The following is a 25,588-nucleotide window of genomic DNA, read 5'->3' on the forward strand; positions in this document are numbered from 1 at the left end:
CCTCTGGTAACTATCAGTTTACTCCTTATTTCCATGTCTCTGGTTCTGTTTTGCCCCTGGCAATTAACATTACATAAAAAATATATATAAGATGGAGAATTTTCTTCCCTAGAAATAATCAGGCAGAAAGTAGAAGACCTCTTAGAAGGGATAAGATAAAGAGGGGTTTTCAAGCTTTTTTATTGCAGAACTATCCCCCCCCCCAATATTGTTAAATGGGTGTTCATTAATAAAGCAGGAAAAGCAGAGCAGTTCTGGATGAAACAGTGATGGTGCCCCTGGAGTCCTGGCTGCTTAGCCTTCATCGCCCAGTGATGATGTCAAGGTGGCTTCATAGAAAGGAGTTCGACAATCATTTTTCAAACTAAGTCCTATACGGATTGAGAGGTTTGTCTGAAATGCTTTTAATGTCTTTAAAAATTCAAAGCAAACCATTCCCAGCCACATTTTAAATGAAGAAAAATAAAAATCAACACATTATTAAGTTACACATAAAACGGAGATGTTCTTTAGAAACTGCTGTTCGGGAAGGGGAGCTTTGTAATGAATGCATGGCTGGAGAAAAGTGTGATGGTACATATTATATCAATACAGCACTGGTGTTGAATAAGTTTTGAAGTATATTTGCTCAGTGAAGATTCAAAGGAAAAGAAACCTAAATAATGACCTTTACCCTTCTTCCTATAATCATCATATTTCACTGAAAACACTAAACTGAATTTGAAACCCAAACTAAATACACTCTGAACCATGTGTAGCTTCTGCTCATGGTAAAATTATACAGAAAAATATAACCAAACCTCAAAGATAACCTCTTTAAATTTTACAATCTTCTTTGGAAACTAAGAAAATGTTTAAAATGAAAAGAAAAACACACATAGAACAAGATTCCTAGGAGTAGAATATAGTACAAAAGTGAGTTAACTAATCAAATAATGGTCCAAGCTCATAAGACTCAGCACAAAGGACTGTGAGTGATTTCTCAGAGGGAAAGACATATGAATTCATGTTACTGAGTTTCAACACATCTTGGCGTTAATTGGACGATTTGATGCTGCTTATCATTTCTAGCTTCATGGAAACGAGGCTGAACGTAGACAAGTATTTTCACGTTAGCAGCCTGTGCATGGCAGCTCGTCTGGTTTCATTCCAAGGGGCACCCTGCCAAGGGAAGAGCTGCGGCAGTAATTCCTTTCAAAGTCACTGTCAGATCCCTGCTTCTTTCTAGGTCACTAGAGGCCAACATACATCTTATGCATTTCAGAAATGAGGACTTGGGAAAGTAGCGTTTGAGGACTACTGACTCAGTTGAATTTATATCTTCCAAACAGTGGAGGAGCTCAAAGGGGAGGGAATTTGTGATGCTTTCAGCAAGGATTCTTGGATTTGTCTTTTCTGTGGTATTTAAATGATACAATTAAAATTCTCAGCAAATCATGTACTACTAGCCTTGAAAAATTATCATTGCTACAGTAAACTCACTGGAATATGTCTTTTCTTTAAAAAAGCATGTTGTAAAGATCTTTGACTCTTCAACTTTTTGTATCTCAGTTTTATTATTTGTTAAAGGGGTTAGATAACCTATAACCCTCTGTGTTATGGAGAAATGAGCATATAGGTTTTAGGTATTATACAAGCTTAGCAACACCAGTCTTTAGCTGCGTAACCTAAATAAAGTATTTTATCTCTTTAAATGTACAAATTTTTTTATCTTTAAAATCAGGGTAATACTCACTTTTCAAGGTGATTGTAAGAATCAAATGAATTAGGGACTTACGTCATTACCACCATGCCTGGCACAGGACATACTCAAAATATACTAGTACCTTGTTAATTCTAATATTCTGTAAGTCTATGGCTTCTCCAGGCTCCCTTTGAAGTCTATATGATCAGATGCGTTCTAGTCATTTTCAATAGGAAGGATCTTAGCACACAGAGGTTAAAGCTTCTTGCGCCTAAGGTACAGGTGGCAAACACAAAGCTGGTGGGCTGAATCAGCCCCGCACCTTGTTTTATCTGGCCCAGCTCCGTGTTTCTACCCAGCACTGAGCACCGAGCTCCTTGCCCCTAGTTAAGGAGTAGTTACATTTATACAGCTTTAACATTACATTTGGCCCTTGGAAGGCAACAGCGAGGCTGATGTGGCCCCAGTGAAAATGAGTTTGACACCCCTGATCTAAGGTCATGGAATTAGCTGAGAGATGAGGCTTATCTCAGCTTTTCTCAATCTAAAAGTCCCAGCACTCTAGAAAATGATAGACTTATTCTTAATCCTCTTCATCAGTTTAATCAATGAAGGATTTTTTCTTTAAAAATCTGTCAAGCCAGTATTGTGTCATTAATAACAAGATATACCCACTAAAGGTCTAGCTGAAGTTTTTCTTCAGAGTTTTGAAAAAGCAGTGATCATGGTAACATTAAAGGAAACAAATTCTGGGTTGACCAAGTTGGCATTCCCGTTCGTAGTAAGAGCCTTTGGAAAGCAATTGCTAGACATTAACTATCAACCGACAAGAAATGGACACAGCTGTTGCATGAGGCAATTTGCTTTCTTATCAGTCAACATCACATGTGTGAACTGGACCATGTGACTCTTCAGTTCAGGAAACCCAGCTCACACCACTCGAAGGCCATTTACAAGTGTTGCCAACATTCCTGCTGACAGTCTCCATGGGATGATGCTGGCTTAGAAAAAACTATGATCAACATTGGGTGGAAAATCCCCTATGGCCTTTTAAATATACCGGAAATATATCAAATATATCTCCTTTTCTGTCTTCCTCAACAATTTGGAGTTCTTCGTATCAATTTGAGTAATGGGCAAGGTAAAACTGTCCTTAGCTGGGGAGGCTGGTTCTTCCAGAAGACCATCCCTTGCTTATCTCTGCCCAAGGGGGGAGAAGGAACTGAAAAATACAGTGTCTGCCATATGTTTACATCTCTGTACCGATTCCTGTAAAGGAATACTGTAAAGGGAGTGTTACTCTTGCCTCCCCTTCATGACTGAGGAAACTGAGGCTCTGAGAAGTTAGAGAGGTTGCCCAACCACAACGTGAGTGAGCAGCAGAGCTTGCAAGTCCGTGTCCTCTCCACAAAGTCATGTCCATGACACACCACCCCAAGAGACTAAAAAGTTTAGGCAGAGGATAAGAAATAGAGAACACATTAAGGAGAAAGGAAAAGTAGAGAGACTTAGGAGGGGTCCAATAAAGACATGTCAGAAAAAGCATTAAAACAGAAAAGAAATGTGTGCAGCAGTCAGAAAAAGGCCTAGGGGAGAAGAAAAGCAGAAGGGCCCAACCCACTGGGGAGGAAAAAACCCAAAAAACTTGGCCAGCTGCCTGGCAGCAAGCACTGTAGAGAGATCTATATCCACCAGATCTACCAAATGAAGGAATCTGTGAATCATTAAAAAAATGTTTATTTCTTTATGCCACAAATGATAAAACAGTTAGTCATAAAATATGAGGGTTTTTGTTTTCCCAGAATAATTGCTGGAAATATTTTCAACCATTATTCTGAATGCTCAGTGTTTAACTATTAAAAGAGAAATAATGGATTTTGAACCAAAATCAACCTACAGTTATTCACATGGCATGCTGTATACTTGCATTTAGAAATTAATTTATTTGCAAGACGGTTCAAGCTTAGTTAGCATTAGTGCTATCATAGGTTGGAGAGGAACTGTGTCCTCAGAGAAACAATAAAAGTCATTTATCATTTCCTACTCCCTAAAAATTATTTTTCTTTGTCATCTAATTTCAGTATGGATAAAAAGAACCGTGGCCCAAGTCAGGGAAATTGGGATGCTTTTGAAAATGCATTCCCTAAAGAACATCCTTTTATTATAGCAACAGCAATTCTTCTCAAAGCTAGAAGGGAAAAACACACTCACACAAACCACAAAACCCTACAAGTAGTTAAGTCACCATCCTACATTCGTTCTGGCTTTGTTATAAGCTAGACTCATTATGGGGGATATTGATTGGTCTCCTGGGACATGTTTCTGAGAATATATAGCCATTCTGACCAAGGGTTTGTCTGGCCAGAGTACAGTCAAGCTTTATAGCTGCCAGAGACCTAACTAAGGACTGGGCACTGCACAGAAAGTCTGTTTTTCTATAGTTCATCCAAAGGAAGGGTCACTATAAGCCTGCACTTCTGCCAGAGACGAGGCACAATGTTTTTGTTCCAAATACCTGCAACCTGTTTTTTGGCAAAACAATCAGGAGAAGTTCCTGATGATGCCACACAGTAAGGCTGACCTTCCAAACTTTAGCATCTAATTTCACTTTGTTTCAACTAGTGTATTCTCTTAGAGCATTTTGCCATAAAAGGGGAAAATTGAAGAAAGGGTACCAGGCTGAGCATTCTTTATATTTTTTCATCTAATCCTCAAAAAAGCCCTGTGAATTGGTAATATTTTTTTCAATTTATAAAATAAATATTACTCAATGACTTGCATACATGTGTAATCACTGTGATCAGTGTGATGTGTGTCCTTCGAGGCTTGTGATATGTCACACAGACAGACATGCTTCTTGTAAGGGCTTTTATACAACTGACTGTTATAGTAAAGATATTACTCCACAACTTACTGTCCTTTTTGTACTTAATGTGTCTTGGAAGAACTTTATGGGTTATACACATAAATCCCCCCATTTTATTCTATTCTACTCCTTTCCATCCTAGTCTATTCTATTTATTGGGGTGTCATTGGTTTGTAAAACCATATGTGTTTCAGATATACTACTCACCAAAACACCATCTGCATACTGCATCAGGCCCCCATTGCCCCGGGCCTCTTCCTGTTCCCATTTCCCCTCCTTTGCCCACCTTCACCCAGCCCCACCTGCCTTTCTCTCCAGCTCTCACCACACTGCTTTCTGTGCCTATGGGTTATACATATATGTTCTTTGGCTAGTCCTTTACCGTCTTTCATCCAGTCACTCCTCTTCTTTAATCTTATTAATGACTGTAGAATGTTTCATGGTATGGACATACCACAATTTATTTAACTGGCCCCCCTCCATTTGTTTTCAACTTTCAAACTACTATAAACATCAAATAAACAAACATTCTTTGTACACATACAAAGGTATTTTTACAGGTAAGAAAGTTGAGCTTGAGAGAGGTTAATAAATTTTGCTTAGAAGCACATAATTAGTAAGTGGCAGCCCAAGGACTCAGAATAGCCTATGTTCCTTCTATACAATAATGCCATTAGTCTTCAGTGTCCAGGATTGAAAATGAGGAGTGGGTTCTTTAAACCACTCTCCCTCCCACCCATATGTCAGATGGCCTCTCAGAGACTTCCTGCATGCATGTGCAATCTAAAGGAGAGGAGAGCCTGGCCTCAATTTTGTTACATTAGTGACTATATGAGGGGGGGATCCCCTCAAAGTGGAATTATCTTCTGGAGGGTGGGCCCCTTGTAGTACAGGCTTTCCCTGCTAGTTGAGTGTTCAAGGAACCCATCTGTATCAGTGTACCAGCTTATATTGTTGTGAGAGGCTGCATTCAGCTTCAGCGAATTTTTTCGAAGACTTTCAATATGTCTGCCCCTTTCATGATGGGTGACTTATCAGCACACGAGCCCACACCCTGCAGAGTGTTCAGCAGTTTTTTACCATAACAACATTACCCCATACCTCACCCTCCCTATTCACCTGATCTTTCCTTGAACAACTTTTTTGTTTGTTTGTTGTTTCCGTGATGAAGAAAGTCCTCAAAGAGAAACGTTTTGCTGATGTGGAAGAGATGAAAGAAAAAACAGCAGGAGCACTAAAAGGCATCAAAATCAATGAGTTCAAAAACTGTTTTGAGCAATGAAAAAAAATCATCTTGATAGGTGTATTGCATCAAATGGAGAGTACTTTGAAGGTGACTGAGGTTTAAACATGTAAGAATAAATACATGATTTCAATAAATCAATTTAGTTTTTGGGGGGTCCCCCCTCATACATGAAAGTGCAAATGAAGTCTTAATAAAGTTATGTGGAAAAGACATGTCCGACCAGATGCTAAAACCAGAGCACTCTCTTTCTCAGTGAAAAGTAAAGTATAAGGAGAGTTCATGTTTTTCAGATTGATGGCTCAATAAGGAGAGAGGCATGGGTAGCTCTGGCAAGAAGCGCATTTTTTGGGTCCACTAATGGAGAGCTGAATCAGCCCCAGGGAGACACACCCAGGCTGCCCAGGCTATCCTCAGAAAGCCCCCTTTAGTAGGTGGAGGATTTTGAATAGTTATTAAGAAGAAATCATCATCTTTCCTTCAGATTGTTTTTCCCATTTAAGAGACTTCCTACTTGGGGTTAAGAAATCCCTCTCCTGCAGTTTGTACATTCAGTCTGTAGAAATGAGAGAAGAGAAATGCACAGACACAGGAGTAGGAGGGCCTGCTTCCTGTCAGCCTCTGTTCTTCCACAGGATGCCCATCTCCCTTTGTGAGAGGCTGAGAAAGCTCCTTAGAAAGTGACATTTGGGGTTAAGTTCATATTTTTTGCAAAAATAAATACTTCTTTCCCCAAAACATACCTTACACCGCACCTCATAAAATGACTGACCAGGGCCTAAAGTAAGCCAGGCTACTTCAATGGCCTTGGCCTTCACACATGCTAAGAGGACCCAATGTGACCTCAGAGAGAATTCCTGACCACCCCATATAGAGGAACTTCACCAGTGTTGCTTTCCCTCCCATTTTCCTACCTTGTTTCCTTCAGAATCCTTCAGTGCCTGAAATTGTCACACTTTTCTTCATTTACTTATTATTTGCCTTTTGCCATGAGAATATAAGCTTCTTGAGACCAGTATATTCTCTTTCTCTGTCACAATTTTACCTCAGTGCTTAGAAAAAGTACCTGGTACATAGTAGGTCCAAATAGAAATTGATGAATGAATGCCATTTTTATTTTTCACAACACTCTCAATCTAGCCTGGGAAAAAATTTCTATCATCTTGAAAGGCTTTGCTCAAATGCCGCCTCACCTAGGGTGTCATTCATTCTTTCATTCATCATGTGTGTTGAATGTTTATCCTGTGAAGAGTTTACCAAACTCCATCTGTTCACAGTACTTTTAATGTCTCAGTCATTTTCCTTATGGGGCCCCTAGGTCTACCAGTTCCACTTAGCAAGTCATTAGGTCCAAACAACTTAATAAGTGTTTGTTTTCTAACACCTTAGCAGTGATATGAAAGAAAAGTACATATAACTTGAAAGAAGAATAGAATTTTATTTTATTCATAAATCATCTTCTTTACTCACTAATGGTATGTGTGGACCTATTGGTCCACACTTCTTAAAGCCTGAAGTCAAATTGGACAATGACACCCTTACTTCCTGTCCTATACTAGTTTCCTTAGAGCACTTGGTTTTTTTATCAAAGCAAATCCAAGTTCATAAAGATGTCATGTAAAAAAATAACAGCATGATGTTTGAGCTCACAGAGTGTCCGACAGATGCAAGTATTATATTTGCTGTGACTATTAAAACATCCCACAGTTGCCATGTGTGTTTGCTGTGTTTCCCAGGATGTGGTTTCAGAAGCACAGTGTTAGACTGTTCATCTTAGTCACCGGGGGTACTGTGGTGAGAAAATCAGACATGATCCTTTCATAACCTCTTAGGACTCTCTGCTCACCTCCACCCTGACTGTGTTCACCACATTTTAATTAATTATGTGATGTATATTTGTATTTTCTACTAGACTCTCATTTCCCTCGGAAATGGTACCCTGATCTCTTAATAGAAGCAGCTCCTCACATATTTAAAGCACAATAAGAGCTGAGTGTTCAGTAAGTGTTGGTTGTTAAATAATGAAAAATTAAATAAGAGAATGAATAAGTGAGCAAATAAATAGCCCTGACAAGGAGCATGATGGCTTATTTTCAGCTTCTACAGCAATTTTTCAACCTTTTTTTATCCCATGACACACATAAACTAATTACTAGCATTATATGTCATACCAAAAATATATATTTTTTACCAATATGACAAAAATAAGTAGAATTGTTCATCATTCACACTGGATGGCTGTTGCTGTGTTGGCTGCTGTCATTTTTTATTTGACAATATTAAGGGAAAGAGGTCAGTGCCCCTGACTAAATAGTCAGGTGGTGAAAGTTTTAAAAAGTCTTATGGCTCACTGGTTGAAAATCGCTGATCTAGAGGGAGAGACTGAAGATATGTGGAGGCAAGTATATGTCTGATGCCAAAGGAGGTCGTGAGTGACAAGAAGAGGAATCTTGATAAAGGAAAAGGACGTGCAACTATAGTTTATTCTTAGAAAGCAGACACAAACTGAGAAAGAAATAGTAAGGGTATAGAAAGATTTCTTTTTTTAAACATATATATTTTATTGATTATACCATTACAGTTGTTCTATTACCCCCTTCATTCCCCTCCACCCGCACCCTCCCTCCCCCACCCTTCTCCCCGCCTTAGTTTATAACCACGTGTCTCAAGTTCTTTAGATTCTATATTTCCCCCACTATTCTCGCCCTCCCCCCTATCTATTTTCTACCTACCATCTATGCTATTTTCTGTGCCTTCTCCCCCCTTCTCCCCCTCCCACCCCCCTGTTTCTAACCCTCCATGTGTTCTTCATTTCTATGGTTCCACTCCTGATCTAGCTTTCCTCTTGGTTTGCTTTTGTTTTAGGTGTGGTTGTTAATAACTGTGAGTTTGCAGTCTTTTCACTGTTCATATTTTTCATCTTCTTTTTCTTATATAAGTCCCTTTAACATTTCATATAATAAGGGCTTGATGATGACGAACTCCTTGAACTTGACCTTATCTGAGAAGCACTTTATCAGCCCTTCCATTCTAAATGAAAGTTTTGCTGGATAAAGCAATCTTGGCTGTAGGTCTTTGGATTTCATGACTTGGAATACTTCTTTCCAGCTCCTTCGTGCCTGTAAGGAAGGTCTCTTTTGAGAAATCCGCTGACAGTCTGATGGGTACTCCTTTGTAGGTGACTGTCCCCTTATCTCTTGCTGCTTCTAGGATTCTCTCCTTCATTTTAATCTTGGCTAATGTAATTATGATGTGCCTTGGTATGTTCCTTCTCAGGTCCAACTTCTTTGGGATTATCTGAGCTTCCTGGATTTCCTGGAAGTCTATTTCCTTTTCCAGACTGGGGAAGTTCTCCTTTATTATTTGTTCAAATAAGTTTTCCACTCATGGCTGTTTCTTTCCCCCTTCTGGTACCCCTATAATTCGGATGTTGGAACATTTAAAGATGTCCTGGCGGTTCCTAAGCCTCTCCTCATTTTTTTGAATTCTCATTTCTTCATTCCTTTCTGGTTGGATGGTTCGTTCTTCCTTCTGGTCCATTCCATTGATTTGAGTCCCAGTTTCCTTTCCATCACTCTTGGTTTCCTGTGCATCTCCCTTCATTTCAATTAGTTTAGCCTTCATATATTCCTCTAATTTGTGACTATAATCAACCAGTTCTGTGAGCATCCTGATGACCAGTGTTTTGAACTGTGCATATGAGAGGCTGGCTATTTCTTGGTTGCTTAGAGTTATCGGCTCTGGGGCTTTGAGTTCTTCTTGAGTCATCTTTTGGCCTGTTCGTGCCTGTTACGTATCAGGATCAGAGTCCTAGGTGTTCACCAGAGCAGGGCAACTCAGTCGCTGGGTTGTGATGTTATACGTGGGGGCGGGGTCAGAGAGGAGCAATGGTGGTCTCGTCTGCCGCTGCTGCCGCCACTGCCGCCACTGTCGCCACTGTCTCCGGGGCCTGAGCTTTTCATCTCACTGTGCGCGAATATGCAACCATGGTCAGTCTGCCCCGCACTCTCACTGGGTCCGAGCTGCTAACCCGCTGCTACCCCAGCTGCCTGTGTGCCTGGGTTGGGGGATCTTTCCTGCCCAATCCTGCTCCGCTGCTGGCTCCGCCCCTCTTACCTGTCCTGGTTGAACGGTTCGTTGTTGTCAGACTTCCGTATAGTTCAATTTTCTGTTCTTTGGCTGTATCTTTGTTTACTAAACCTTTGTTGTATTCAAACTTGGTTGTGGGAGAAGGCACAGTGTTTCCACCTATGCCTCCATCTTGGCAGAAGTCCTAGAAAGATTTCTGAAGGAGAGAAAAGCTGAGACTGCACATGAAGAACAGGCTCAAGATTTTCTGTAAAAAATTTTTCTCAGTCATCTGCTGAAAGTGAAGAAAGGGAGTTGGACTTGGTAAAGTCAACGTAGAGGCCTAGAAGAACCACTGAGGAAACTGAGTGGAAACAAAGAACAAGAATTTTATTTATTTTTATTTTTTTAATTTTAATTTTAATTTAATTCATGTTCAAGTACAGTTTTCTGTCTTATATTCCCAGCCCTGTCCCCCCCAGTGCTCCCCACCTCCCTCCCATTTCCGCACCCCACCTTAGTTATTGTCCATGTGTCCTTTATACTTGTTCATGTGAGTCCATCCCCTTTTCCCCTATGATTCTCTCCCCTCTTCCCTCTGGATCCTGTCAGCCTGTTCTGTATTTGAGTGTCATTGGTCACATTTTGCTTGCTTGTTTGTTTTGTTGTTTAGATTCCTGTTAACGGTGATATCATATGATATTTGTCTTTCACCGCCTGGCTTATTTCGCTCAGCATAATGCTTTCCAGTTCCATCCATGATGTTGCAAAGGGTAGGAGTTCCTTCTTCCTTTCTGCAGCATAGAATTCCATTGTGTAAATGTACCATAGCTTTTTGATCCAGTCATTTACCGATGGGCATCTAGGTTGCTTCCAACTCTTGGCTATTGTAAATTGTGCTGCTATGAACATCGGGGTGCATAGGTTCTTTTGGATTGGTGTTTCAGGGGTGCATATGTTCTTTTGAATTGGTGTTTCAGGGTTCTTAGGATATGCTCCTAATAGTGGAATTGCTGGGTCAAAAGGCATATTCATTTTTAGTTTTCTTAGAAAATTCCATACTGTTTTCCATAGTGGTTGTACCAGTCTGCAATCCCACCAACAATGAATTAGGGCCCCCTTTTCCTCACAACCTCTCCAGCACTTGTTTATTTCTTTGTTTATGATAGCCATTCTGACTGGTGTAAAGTGGTATCTCATTGTGGTTTTAATTTGCATCTCTCTGATAGCTAGTGATATCGAGCATCTTTTCATGTGTCTCTGGATCCTCTGTATGTCCTCCTTGGAGAAATGTCTGTTCAAGTCCTTTGCCCATTTTTTAATTGGGTTGCTCATCTTCTTTGAGTTGAGTTGAGTGACTTCTTTGTATATTTTGGAGATTAAACCTTTGTCTGAGGTATCATTGGCAAATACGTTTTTCCAAGCTGTTGCTTCTCTTTTTATCTTGATACTGTTTTCCTTAGCCATGGAGAAGCTTTTAATTTTGATGAGATCCTATTTGTTTATTCTTTCCTTTATGTCCCTGCTTTAGGGAACATATCAATAAAAATCTTGCTGCGTGGAATATCTGAGATTTTCCTGCCAATGTTCTCCTCTAGGGCTCTAATGGTTTCACAGCTTATATTTAAGTCTTTTATCCACCTTGAATTAATTTTGGTGTATGGTGTAAGTTGGTGCTCAAGTTTCATTTTTTTGCATGTAGCTGTTCAGTTCTCCCAACACCATTTGTTGGAAAGGCTATCTTTACTCCATTTTATGTTATTGCTCCCTTTGTCGAATATTAATTGGCCGTAGAGATTTGGGTTTATTTCTGGGCTCTCTGTTCTATTCCATTGGTCTATGTGCCTGTTTTTATGCTAGTACCAGGCTGTTTTGATTACAGTGGCCTTGTAATATAGTTTGATATCAGGTATTGTGATCCCTCCTACTTTGTTCTTCTTTCTCAAAATTGCAGCTGCTATTCAGGGTCTTTTATGGTTCCATATAAATTTTTGAAGTGTTTGTTCTATGTCTGGGAAATATGCCATTGGTACTTTAATAGGTATTGCATTGAATCTGTAAATTGCTTTGGGGAGCATGGACATTTTGATTAATTCTTCCAATAATTAATTCTTCCAATCCATGAACATGGTATATGTTTCCATTTGTTTGTGTCTTCCTTGATTTCTTTCTTCAGTGTTGTGTAGTTTTCTGCATACAGGTCTTTTACCTCCTTGGTTAGGTTTATTCCTAGGTATTTTATTTTTATTTTTGCTGTATTGACTGGGATTTTTTTCTTGATTTGTGCTTCTGCTGTTTCACTGTTGATATACAAAAATGCCTTTCATATCTGGATATTGACTTTGTATCCTACTGTTTTGCCAAATTCATTTATTAGTTTGAGCAGTGTTTTGTTAGAGGCAAAGCACAAGAATTTTAGAATAGCCAAAAGGACTTGACTGAGATTAGAGAGCTTAAGTTGACCGAGTTCATGGTCAAGAGGGTTTAGAACTTAGTCTGGTCATTCCTGCACTGAAGCAGTAATAGATAAATTGGATACAGGAGGGACCTATGGTTAGAATACAGATAAGCAAACCTAAAATAAATGAAAGTATACATCATTAAGCACCTGACTAGGGAGAATATAAGGAACTAGAAAGCATAATCACTGGAAATAAGAGTAATTTGTTCAATGGAAAATTTTGCCATTTTAGAGTTCATTTCTCTATTTCCATCTAGGGCACTAGGTGTTGGGTAACATGGCATATCATTGCTTTTACCACACACACAGACACACACACACACGCAGAACCCTCACTCAACTGTAGCTGATGAAAAGGACTACATTGCTTAGATTTTTTTAAATTAAAAAATGGTATTGACCAAATTTGTTTCATAAATATAAAAATCTTTTTTGATTGATATATACTTTAGCCTATTGGTTTTCTTTACTATATTTTTTATTGTAATGATATCTTATATATTAGTTTAAAAAGACTCCATGATGTTATCAAAGAATCTTTTTAACCTATCCTTTTCTTTCAAGCTTTTGGAATAGTGGAAGGGTCTAAGCTATCCTAAGTAGATGAATGCCTAAAGCATCATGAGCAGATGTCTGTCTGCTCTTTCCTTAAAGCTCTTCAGAAGCAGCCCACAATGTCCTTGCTATTATTATGAGCATTTTCACAGATAAATGCAGGCTAAGCCTCTGAACTAATATGATTTAAAACCGATGACATTACACGAGCCAACTCTTCATAGCTGTAGAATCAAACTGACACTGAGTTTTTCTTTCTTTTATGATAAACAAGAGGCTTCAAGTGATTTGAAGCTTTTTCCCCCTCACTTTTGGTCATGACAGAAGCAATATTGCCAAAAACACAAATAAAAAATTTCATAAGATAGGATATTTTCATAGTCACATGCCAATTTTTCAAATTAAGAAGTTCTAAAATATTCACTTCAATATTCTCATTTTAGATACTTGTTTTGAATAAACTTAAGGGTCTTTTGCTAACTAAGCTTCCAGGGTCACTCCATAATCCCTGGAGAGTTTCCTGGGCTCTTCTAAACCCCATCTCCCAAAGATTCACAGTTTTTCTATTTATAGAACTACTATTTGTATAACATTTCAGGGGGCTCTTATTCACCAAGGCCAAGGAGGAGAATACATCTCATTTTCCCAGTTTTTCTGGCTGACCTAAAAAATTAGTTCATAAGTTTTAAGATTTTATTGTTTATCACTCTACAGAGTATATCAATAAGAAGAACATTAAAGTTTCCATAATGTTTGCATAGTTCTTATGGCCAGAATATTTTCTTATACTACTTCTAGCTGGTCCAAGTAGGTATTTTCATTCTTAAGGACACAGTTCATCTAACATTTCCTTATTTACACTCCTTGCTTTTTTTTTCAGGAAAGTTGCAAGTTTCTCTCTTTCTGGAAGTAAAGACTAAAGATACTATTAGGAGAAACAATACATGTGAACTGGCAAACCAATCAAGTGAGTCATTTAGGGATCAGAGATCTTCCCTGGAGCCCCTGAGAAAGCTCTCCTTAGGTCACATCTTCATATTTATTCTCTAACCTGAACCCCCTGATCTTAATTAGGCATTTTAAATTGACTTCCAAGGTGTTTAGACTAATGCTGTTACTTATATACTTGTTTTGTTTGTTTGTTTGTTTGTTTTGTTTTTGGTCACTATCCTTAATCTTGACAAGATTCAAGATTCAGGAGAAAGTCATCACAATTAGCAACATGATAGGCCAAGGTGCCTGTGGTAGCTGATGGTGCTCTTAGGTTCTTTATTAAGATTGTATTGCTGCCAATGTTTTCCTATAGGACTTTTATGGTGTCACAATTTATATTTAAGTCTTTTAACCACCTTGAATTTATTTTTGTGTATGGTATAAAAGTTGGTGATTGAGTTTCATTTTTTTGCATGTAGCTGTCCAGATCTCCCAACATCATTTGTTGAAGAGGCTAAGGCTATTTTTATTCCATTTTGTGCTTTTTCGCCCTTTGTCAAACATTAATGGACTGTAGAGACTTTATTCCTGGGCTCTCTGTTCTGTTCCATTGATCTATGTGTCTGTTTTTATCCCAATACCAGGCTATTTTGATTATAGTGGCCTCGTAATAGTTTGAAATCAGGTATTGTGGTCCCTCCTGCTTTGTTCCTCTTTCTTGAAATTGCTGCAGCTATTTGGGGTTGTTTATAATTCTATATAAATGAAAAGACAATCAGCATCACTAGCCATCAGAGAGATGCAAATTAAAACCACAATAAGATCCCATCTCACACCAGCCAGAATGGCCATCGTAAGCAAATCAACAAACAAGTGTTGGAGAGGATGCAGTGAAAAGGGAACCTTAGTGCATTGTTCATGGGAATGCAGATTGGTACAGCCACTGTAGAAAACAGTATGGAATTTCCTCAGAAAACTAAAAATTGAACTGCTTTTTGACCCAGGAATTCCACTGCTGGGATTATATCCTAAGAACCCTGAAACACCAATCCAAAGGAACCTGTGCACCCCAATGTTCATAGCAGCACAATTTACAATAGCCAAGTGCTGGAAGCAACCTAAGTGCCCATCAGTAAATGAGTGGATCAAAAAACTATAGTACATTTACACAATGGAATTCTATGCAGCAGGGAGAAAGAAGGAGCTGTGATCCTTTGTGACGGCGTGGATGGAACTGGAGAGCATTATGCTAAGTGAAATAAGCCAGGCAGTGAGGGACAAATACCATACGATCTCACCTTTAACTGGAACATAATCAACAAAAGGAAAAAGCAAACAAAATACAACCAGAGACGTTGAAATTAAGAACAATCTAACAATAGCCAGAGGGGAGGTGGGGGATCGTAGGGAGAAGAGTTTTCAGGAACTACTGTAAAGGACACATAGACAAAACCAGGTGGGAGGGAGGATGCAAGGGAGGGAGGAGGGTTTGGCTGGGATGGGGGAGAGTAGTGGGGAGAAAATGCGGACAACTGTAATTGAAAAACAATAAAGTAATTAAAAGAAAGGATTATATTGCTCCACTACAAAACGTTACTATTCTAAAAAAAAAAGCTGGCCAGATTTCTATTTTTCTTCTAGAACTCCAAGGGAGATGAGTGGGCAAGGGATTTTTGTCTGCTAGGGAATGGTTGAAACAACTAAAATGTTTTTAGCATGTGGAGACAAAAGATTCTGCATTCGTTTAAAAAATAATTGAGTGTGAGAATTGTTCTCAGTACTGGGACAGACTGGTGAGGGCCTAGTTTTCCTGAAGCTTTCATTCTGGTGGAGGAAACTAGATTATGAACAAATATGCAAACAAATTATTTAAAATATATTTATATCTATATACATCAGGTAGTGATCAGTGCTCTGCAGAGAATTGGGTGATTAGTGGCTACTTTGACATGGATGGTCTGGGAAATCCACTTGTGAAGTGACATTTGAATGAAAGGAAGGAACCAGCTTTGTGAATACCACAGGATGATCAAACCAGAGAGAAGGAACAGCTAGTGGAAAGGCTCTGATTTATGAAGAAAATTGGTGTATTCAAAGAAAAATAAAGCCCGGTATGTCTAGAGTATAGTGTACAAGTGGAAGGGTATTAGAAGATAAGAACATATGCAGCCGAAGGTAGAAGGGGCTAGAACATGCAGACATCATAGAGTGGTACAGTTTAAGTGCAAAGAGAAATTATTGGAGGACTTTAAGGAGGAGAGAAGAGAGCTGGACTCATTACAAAAGATAGACTTGTCTGCAGTGATGCTCTGCAGATGGTGGCAAGAAGGGAGTGGAAGCAGAAATGCCAGTTAGGGGGCTATAGCAGTAGTTCAGGTGGATGCTAATTGTTGCTGGGACTAGATTGGCACTGGTGAGAAGACTGGAGATGTGCTTTAGAAGTACGATGTCTTTTCCTAAGACACCTCGCTTCATTCTCAATTTGATACAATTCACTTTTATGATCTCTAGCATTGTTATTATGGAATGTTTTAGGTTGTGGCATTCCAACAAGAAATAAAGTCAGCAGACAGGTGGCCAGAGATAACAGAATGATTCTGGGCAAGTTTATAATTCTTTGGAGGGGGGCTCAATTTATACACCCGGATTATGAGAGGGTGAACTGAATAATTCAAAGGTCCCTTCTAGCTCTAAAATTCTGTAATTCTTCACAAGTATTATGTCTAGGCTATACTGGATTTGATTCTGAACACAGACCAATCAAGATATCTATGATGGGTTAGTAACTGGCAATACTTAGTGAAAAGATTTGCCATCAGCAATAGGGTCAGAGTGAAGACAGCCAATGTGGATAGTAGAAGTGAAGTTCCCATCCTTGCTACAGACCTTGACCATCCACCTTAATCAGAAACTCTCATCATTGAGATTGTAAAGGTTAATGGCATCACAGAGTTCATCACATTGTTCTTGATAGTTGATACAAGATAGATTCCTATTTGACTCTTATACCCATTTTTTTTCTCATAGGGCCTTCATACAGCATAAAGTCAGAGCAGAGTTATGCTCTATTTCAAGAGTCAAATAGTAACACATGGAAGGAGTGAACATTCTACTACTGACTTCCCTGGTCTGAACTTGAAAACACACACACACACACACACACACACACACACACAAAGCTGCTGGAACAACATTCAGACCAATGAAAATACCCCTGCTGCCTAGTGTGATGCCATAGTAAATAATAACAACTGCTGGAGTCAGTCAGGAGCCTGAATGCTGGGCCTTTTACCAACCAAGAGTCACATCTATGATAAGAGGAAGGATAACTTTCCCATAATCAAGTCCTTATTCTAGTAGTTCCGTGATTTTCAACTGGTATGCTGCAGCACACTCGTGTGCTGCAAGAATTTTTAAAATGTGCAATACCTGACTATGTACTCAGGGGCACTGACCTCTTTTCCCTTAGATTGTCAAATTTAAAAAAATGGCAACACCCAACACAGCAATAGTCATTCAGTGTGAATGAATCAGAATTATAACTATTTTTTGTCAGGACAGCAAAAAATATACTTTTTACTGTGCTGCAGAATTTTAGTAGTTTACGTGTGCCATGGGATGAAAAAGGTTGCAAATTGCTGCTCTAGATCAACTAAACTCTCAAGAGTCTCTCATTGTAAACAGTTTACACATCCTTCTGTGACCCCATGAGTGATAAGATATCTCTGTTAGTTCTGGCTGGTGGAGCTCAGTGGATTGAGCGTGGGCCTGTGAACCAAATGACCATGGTTCGATTCCCAGTCAGGACACATGGCTTGGTTGCAGGCCCAGTTCCCAGCAGGGGATGCATGAGAGGCAAGCATACATTGATATTTCTCTCCATCTCTTCTTCCGTTCCCCTCTAAAGATAAATAAAATCTTCAAAAAATAAAATAAAATATTTTTAAAAAGATATCTCTGTTAATACTTCATAAGAATAGTTTATACCCATTGACTTCATCTTCTCATAAATATATTTCTTTAACCCCTTATAATCGTGATTTTGTTCCTAATATACTGTAAAACTACTCTCCCATTGGCTTTTCATACTTAAACCTCTTTGCAATGTTTATCCTATTGAGTATCTTAAAGAATTCTCTCTTATTTCTTTTGTTACTTTTGTCATGGTGACTTTAATGGTTTACGTGACACTATGTTCCCTTTCTTCCTGAATGCAGACATTCACCAGCGTTTTGAGAGTCCCTTCTGTCATCATTCTATACACTCTACCAAACAAACTGCTACCAAATCTTCAAATTCTATATTTACTTTGGGTTACTATGGATTGAGCACTGATCTCTTTCCTTAGATGAAACACCCATTATCTAGTTGAATATATCATGTGTAAATCCAGCCTGCAAGTCTGACTCAGTGGTATCCCTAACTCAAATTTATTATTCTATTCTTCCAAATGTACTCCCAACTTTATTATATCTGATAATGACATTTGACATTCTCCCAAAAGCTGGATAGTCTTTCTGCATTTGGCAAATATCTACTGTATGCTTACTATATGTAAATCAACAGTCCTAGGCATTGGGGATACGGGAATGGACAAGATGGGTGAAGCTCCTGTCCTTGTGAAATTTACATTCTAGACTGGAAAAACAGAAAACAAATAAGTAATTATATTGTATAAATTTGGTAGAGGTAAGTGCTATGAGAAGAGTAAAATGTGATTGAAAGACTATTGTGGGGGATGAGTTTGGGCAGTGGCACAACCAAATTAGATTAAACAATCCAGAAACCCTCTTTCAGGAGGTGGCATTTGAGCTGAGAGTAGACTGAAGAAAATGTCCATTGTGCAAGAGCTTCTCTAACAGTGAGATCAGCAAGTGTGAGAGCTGTAAACATAAACATGCCTCTGTTCTCTTTAATCCCACTTTAACATCACTCTCATTTTAATCGCCTGAATGTTGCAGAGTGATCTCAATTTTGATCTCTTTGTTGTTTATTTCTTCCTGGTTAAATTCTCATTACTTCTTGCTTCCCAGTGATTTCCTGTTCAAGTGCATCCTGCATATCACTACATAATTAACATTCCTAAAGTTAAACTATCATATCATACCCTTGCTCTAAAACCTCTAGTGACCCCCCATTATTCATTGAAATAATATAAACTTGGAAGTACGGCATTCAAATCTATTCATGATGTAATCTCAAAATATCTTTCAATTCTTCTTTCCTATACTGCTAAGCACAATCTATTCAAATTAGTGTTCAGTACACACCTTAAATATTCCAGTCTCCAAAGTTGCCCATTATGTCTCTTCCATTTGGACTGGGTGTCATCCCCTCCCTCCCAATCTGGGAAAATCAATAAATGTGATATACTACATAAGCAAAATTAAGAATAAAAACCACATTGTCATAAAAATAGATGAAGAAAAAGTGTTTGATAAAATTTAGCAACAATTCATTATAAAAATGCTTAGTAAAATGGGGAAAGAGGGAACATAACAATACAAAGGCCATATTTGACAAAACCCCTAGTTAACATCATACTTAATGGCTAAAAACTTCGAGCATTTCCCTTAAGAGGGGAAACCATACAGGGAGGTCCACTTTCACCACTGTTATTCAACACAGTATTGAAATCCTTGCCACAGCAATTAGACAAGAAGAAAAAATAAAGTCATAAAAATTAGAAAGGAAGAAGTAAAGCTATCATTATTTGCAGATTACATAGTGCTGTATATAGAAAACTAAAGATTCTACCAAAAGACTACTAGAACTGATAAATGAATTTAGTAAGGTAGAAGGATACAAAATAAATATCCAGAAATAAGTTGTGTTTTATAAACCAATAAAAAACTATCAGAAAGAGAAACTAAGGAAACACTCACAATTGCTTCAGAAAGATTAAAAATCCTAGGAATATTTTTTCTCTGTTTTTTAATTATTGTTCAAATACAATTGTCTCCATTTTCCCTTCACCACTCTCCTCCATCCCAGCCACCCCCACGTCCTATCCTCAATCCTAGCTTCCTTTGGCTTTGTCCATGTGTCCTTTCTACATGTTTCTGATGACCCTAGGAATAAATTTAACCAAGGATGTAAAAGACTTGTACTCAGAAAATTATAGGACACTGAAGGAAAAAACTGAAGAAGATACAAATAAGCAGAAGCATATACCATAATCATGAATAGGAACAATTACCATTGTTAAGATGTCCTTGCTACCCAGCCCTGGCTGGGGTGGCTCAGTGGATTGAACACTGGCCTGAAAACTGAAAGGTGAGTGCTTTGATTTCTAGTTGGGGATGTGTGAGAGGCAAATGACCAATGTTTCTCTCACACATTGATGTTCCTGTCCCTCTTTCTCCTTCCTTCTATTCCTCTAAAAGTAAATAAATAAAATCTTTTTTTTAAAAAAAAGTCCATACTGCCTAAAGCAATCTATAGATTCAATATAATCCTATGAAGATAACAAGAGTGTATTTCACAGAGCTATAAAAATATATTATGTACATGAAACCACAAAAGACCCCCAAAAGTCACACCAATCTTGAGAAAGAACAAAGCTGGGGGAATTATGCTACCTAATATCAAACCATAGTACCAGGCCACAGTAATCAAAAGAGCATGGTACCAGCATAAAAACAGACATATACGCTCAGAAGTAAATCCTTGTCTTTATAGTCAATTAATATTTGACAAAGGAGTCAAGAACATATACCGGGGTAAAGACAGTCTATTCAATAAATGTTGGTGGGAAAATTAGACCATACAGGTAAAAAAAAAGGGAAGAAAGAAAAAAACTAAACCATCTTCTTACACCATACACAATAATAAAGTCAAAATGAATTAAAGACTTAAATGTTAGACTAAAAACCATAAATAGCCCAGAAGAAAATATAAGCAATAAAATCTTGAACATTTCTCATAGCAGTATTTTTCTGATATATCTACTTGTGCAAGCATAACAAAGGAAAAAATGAACTACATAAAAAATTTATTTTGCACAGCAAAGGGAAATAAAGTGTTTAATATCCAAAGTTTATGAACAATTCATGCAATTCAACACCAAAAAAACCCCCAACAAAACCCAAACACAAAACAACAACAACAACAAAAAACAATCCAAAGAAAAAATGGGCAAAGGACCTGAAAAGACACTTCTCCAAAGAGGACATATAGATGGCTAATAGGTATATGAAAAGATGTTCAACATCACTAATTATCAGAGAAATGCAAATTAAAGCCACAATGAGATATCACCACACACCTGTCACACCTGCCATCATTAATAAATCAACAAACAACAAGTGCTGGGGAGGATGTGGAGAAAAGGTATCCTTTATTGCACTATTAGTGGGAATGTAGACTGGTGCAGTCACTGCAGAAAACAACAGAATTTCCTAAAAAAAACTGAAGATGAGACTGCCTTATGACTGAGTAATTTCATTTCTAGGAATTTATCTGAAGAAACTTGAAAAACTAGTTTGAAAGAACATATGCACCCCTCTGTTCATTGAAGCATTATTTGTAATAGCCGTCAAGGGTTGGGGGAATTGGGATGGTTAGAGGGAGAGAGCAAAAAAATAAATAAATGAACTCATGGACATGGACAAAGTGTGGTGATTGCCAGGGGGCAGGAGGTGGGAAGAGGTGGAAGAGAGTATAGGGGGCACAAATAGTGATGGATAGAGACTTGATTTGGGGGGGGTGAGCACACAATACAGTGTACAGATGATGTGTTGAAGAGTGTGCACATGAATCCTGTAAAAATTTGTTAATGTGTGCCACCACTCAATTTATTTATTGAATAAATTCAATAAAAAGGAAACAAAAGTCTAAAAATAATAAAAAGTAACAAATATGCAAAAATAATTAAAAATACATTATTACAATCATATAACCTCAAAACTTACCACATTACTGCATGTTCTATAGCGAATATTTCTTCCCTCACAGCTCCTAGGTGACAAAAAGAAAAAAAGAAACACCTCATTAATACTAATGAAAGGCTCAATATTTGAACTATTTACTTATAAAAATAATTTTCTCTTAATACTCATATAATAGCCTATCTTTTTTCTGCATATGTTCTTAAAAGAGTTACTATCAAATACTAAATTGAGATCTATAATTGTACACATAAATTGATTATTCCATGAAGATTGAAATTAAGCATTTATTTTGCTTCAAAAGTTGTCAAAATAAGTACTTATATTAGTTCTTATTTAACCAAATATATAAATCTAAGGTTTTTTAAAACTTTAACATTAAGTGAATCCTGTTTCAATTATTTCTGGTATAAAACTGGAGATATTTTATAGAAAAAGTTAGATCATGAGTATGATAAAAATTGGACTTAATACTCAATGTTTTATAAAATTACAAAATGGATATAAAAAGTTATAATTCTTAAAGAATTATTTTTATTTCTGAGATACATGTTCATTGTAGAAATTTTAGAAAAGATAGACTACAAGAAAAAATCTCTCATAGTTGCCTCATCTAAAGATAATCACTATTATTTTGATTTATTGATTTCTCTACAGTGTGGGAAAAAATCACATTACTTATACAATTTTGTAGCATGTTTTATTCTACTTATAATTTTTAGAGGTATTTTCCTACACTATTATATACCTTTAATGTTAACACTTTTAGAGTTAACTAATATTCCATCAAACAATACAATTTGTATAATCATCCTTCTATTACTTATTTAAATAATTTTCAATTTGAGGTTTGATAAATGGGAGTGTAATGAACCATATCCATGCATATGCTTTATCCAAATTTCTGACTACAGTTTTAGGATAGATAAATTTTTAGAAGAATGTTGAATTAAAGGGAATGAACTTTTATAGGCTCTTGATAAATTACATTTCACAAAATTTGTACCATTACATACTCCCACCAGCAATACATGGGAGTTTTCATTTCACTGAACTCTTGTGAACAAAAACAATCAATTTTTTATTAAACATTCAGTGATGACACAAGAACAGCAGTACTCTGCTCTTTTCAAAATAAGTCACTTTGACTTAAATATTAGACCCCAAATCATAAAAATTCTAGAAGAAAATAGAGGCGGTAAAGTGCCAGACATTTTTCATAGCAATAATTTTTCTGATAAATCTCCTTGGGCAAAGGTAACAAAAGAAAAAAGTGAACTACATCAAAATAAACATTTTTGTACAGCAAAGGAAACCATCAGCAAAATGAAAAGACAACAGACTGAATGGGAGAACATATTCAGCAATGACACATCTTGAGTGGTTAATATCCAAAATTTATAAAGAACTCACACAACCAAACACCAAAAAAACCAAACAATCCAATTAAAACATAGGCAAAGGACCTGAATAGACACTTCTCCAAAGAGAACATATAGATGGTCAATAGACATATGAAAAGATGTTCAAGATCAGTACTCATAAGAGAAATACAAATCAGAACCACAATGAGATATCATCTCACACCTGTCCAAATGGCTCTCAACAATAAATCAACAAATAAGTGTTTGTAAGGATGTGGAGAAAGGTGAACTCTTGTGCACTGTTGGTGGGAATACAGATTGGTATAGTCAATGTGGAAGGCACTATGAAGTTACCTCAAAAAACTAAAAATGGAACTGCCTTATGACTCAGCAATCTTACTTCTGGGAATATATCCTAAGAAACCCAAAACACTAATTTGACAGAACATAAGTACCCCTATGTCCACTGCAGCATTATTTATAATATCCAAGCTTTGGAAGCAGCCCAAATGTCCATCACTAGATGAGTGGATAAAAAGCTGTGGTACATTTACATACTGGAATACTATTTGGCCACAAAAAAGAAGGAAATCACCCTTTGCAACAGCATAGATGGACCTGGAGAGCATTATGCTAAATGAATATAGCCAGTCGGAGAAAGACAAGTACCATCTGATCTCACTTGCATGTGGAATCTAATGAACAAAATAGATTCAAGATTCAAGATTCAAGAATAGATTCTATTCTAAATAGATTCATTATTTTGCTCTAAGAAGCAAAATATAAACAGACTCATGGATATAGAGAACAGACTGATAGCTATCAGAGAGGAGGGGGTTTGGGGTATTGGGGGTTGGGTGATAAAGATGAAGGGTTAAGAAAAATAAAAACCTCATAGACACTGACAACAGTGTGGTGATTACCAGAGGAAAAGGGCAGTAGGGGGAGGTAGAACAGGGTATGGGGGGCACAAATGATGATGGAAGGAGACTTGACTTTGGGTGGTGAACACACAATATAATACACAGATGATGTACTGTAGAATTGTATACCTGAAGTTTATATAATTTCATTAACCAATGTCACCTCAATACATTCAATAAAAAACAAAGAAATAAATTATATTTTAAAAAAGAGTAAAATACAATACAAAATTCTGAGAGAATGATCATACTAATAAAAATAGTTGTGAAGTTTAAGGTACATTTCTAGGTTTGTTGTATTGTACTTACTTATTTAATCATCTCAGCGACCCTGGGAGACAGGGTACTATCATTATGTCCATTTTACAAATAAGAAACCTGAAGTTTAGGGAGGTTAAGTAACTTGTCAAAATCACACAACTGTTAAGTAATGGAGCTAAGATTTGAAACCAGACCATCTGGGTTCAGTGCTTACTGCCTGAAAGTGTTACACTCATAACCATGATGCTTTACTGCCTCCTAATTCACTTGCTTATTCAAGGAATGTGCATTGAGCTCTCCTTATGTGCTGGGCAATGCATTTACTTCTGGGAATGAATATGACTTCATTTTTGCTGTTAAGAAAATCACTCAATTATATTCAGTGAAAGACATGCTAGATAGATTTTGTGGTCAGTCTTGAGAATGTTGTCTAAACAAATATGTTATCTAAAAAAACAATTGCAGGAAAAAAAAACTATCTTAAAGAGATAGAAAGGTCCTAACTGAGATATTTGACCATGATGAGATTGACTATTTAATATGCATTAAACATGAAATGTAGCAAAGCAAACAATCATAGATAAGAGAAGAATGATAGTACATGGTTGTCAGTGCCAAGCCCAAAAGTGTCCCAGGTAAAGGACCAATAAACTTGAAGTCCTCCAGGTCCAACTGGCGAGGCTTTTGCTCCCACGATGTACAGATGTCTTACACTCAGCAAAATGATGTCAATGAACATTCTGCTCATCCCAGAAATACCCCTCATTAGGATGCCATATGGACCAAGCATCTTGCCAAGAGTGATCTGGCTTTTCGTGACTGCTAAGAGATTAATGTCCTGGTCATGCTGACATAAATATTCTGGTCTGTGTGACAGATAGTTCTATTATTAGCTGTAAGTTAATAAACTGGCATTTAGTTTGAAACAGTAGTCTCATGGGCCAAGTAATTGTGAGTCCATTTGCAAGAGAAGGATCTGTTCTTGGTGTGATTGCTGAAAAATATCAGTTTCTGATTCTGAAAAGATTCAAGGTAGGTTGGAGCCTACCAGTCGATGGTACACAGGTAATGAATTCTACAACCCAGAGGCCTTTAATAGCATACCACTTAGACATCAGTGTTGGCAGAATGTGACATGTTTTTAATTTTGAAATTCCAAGTGCATATGTGACATGGTGTAATGGATTAGAGTACATAGTTTGAAACTACAATCCTCTTTCTGCAATCCTAACTTTATTCCTCTGTTTTTATATGTCAGTTTGTCATCTGTAAAATGGGACAGTATTACTTATCTTCTAGGATTATTAGTTAATACTGGATTGGCCAAAAAGTTCGTTCGGT

The 25,588-nt window shown here is 37.5% G+C and overlaps 1 protein-coding gene across 2 annotated transcripts in view; it reads right to left on the reverse strand.

The window, feature by feature from the left end:
• ADAMTSL1 (ADAMTS like 1) overlaps nucleotides 1-25,588 on the reverse strand; it is a 437,788-nt gene that overhangs the window by 355,247 nt on the left and 56,953 nt on the right. For both annotated transcript variants that reach the window (XM_037061917.1, XM_037061916.1), the window contains exon 3: nucleotides 21,724-21,769. In XM_037061917.1, the coding sequence (XP_036917812.1) occupies nucleotides 21,724-21,769 (46 nt within the window). The remainder of the gene's footprint in view (nucleotides 1-21,723; nucleotides 21,770-25,588) is intronic.

Source organism: Sturnira hondurensis, unplaced genomic scaffold (assembly GCF_014824575.4).
Source record: "Sturnira hondurensis isolate 20B ecotype Veracruz unplaced genomic scaffold, ASM1482457v3 Scaffold0013559, whole genome shotgun sequence".
In the NCBI taxonomy this organism is placed as follows: Eukaryota; Metazoa; Chordata; class Mammalia; order Chiroptera; family Phyllostomidae; genus Sturnira; species Sturnira hondurensis.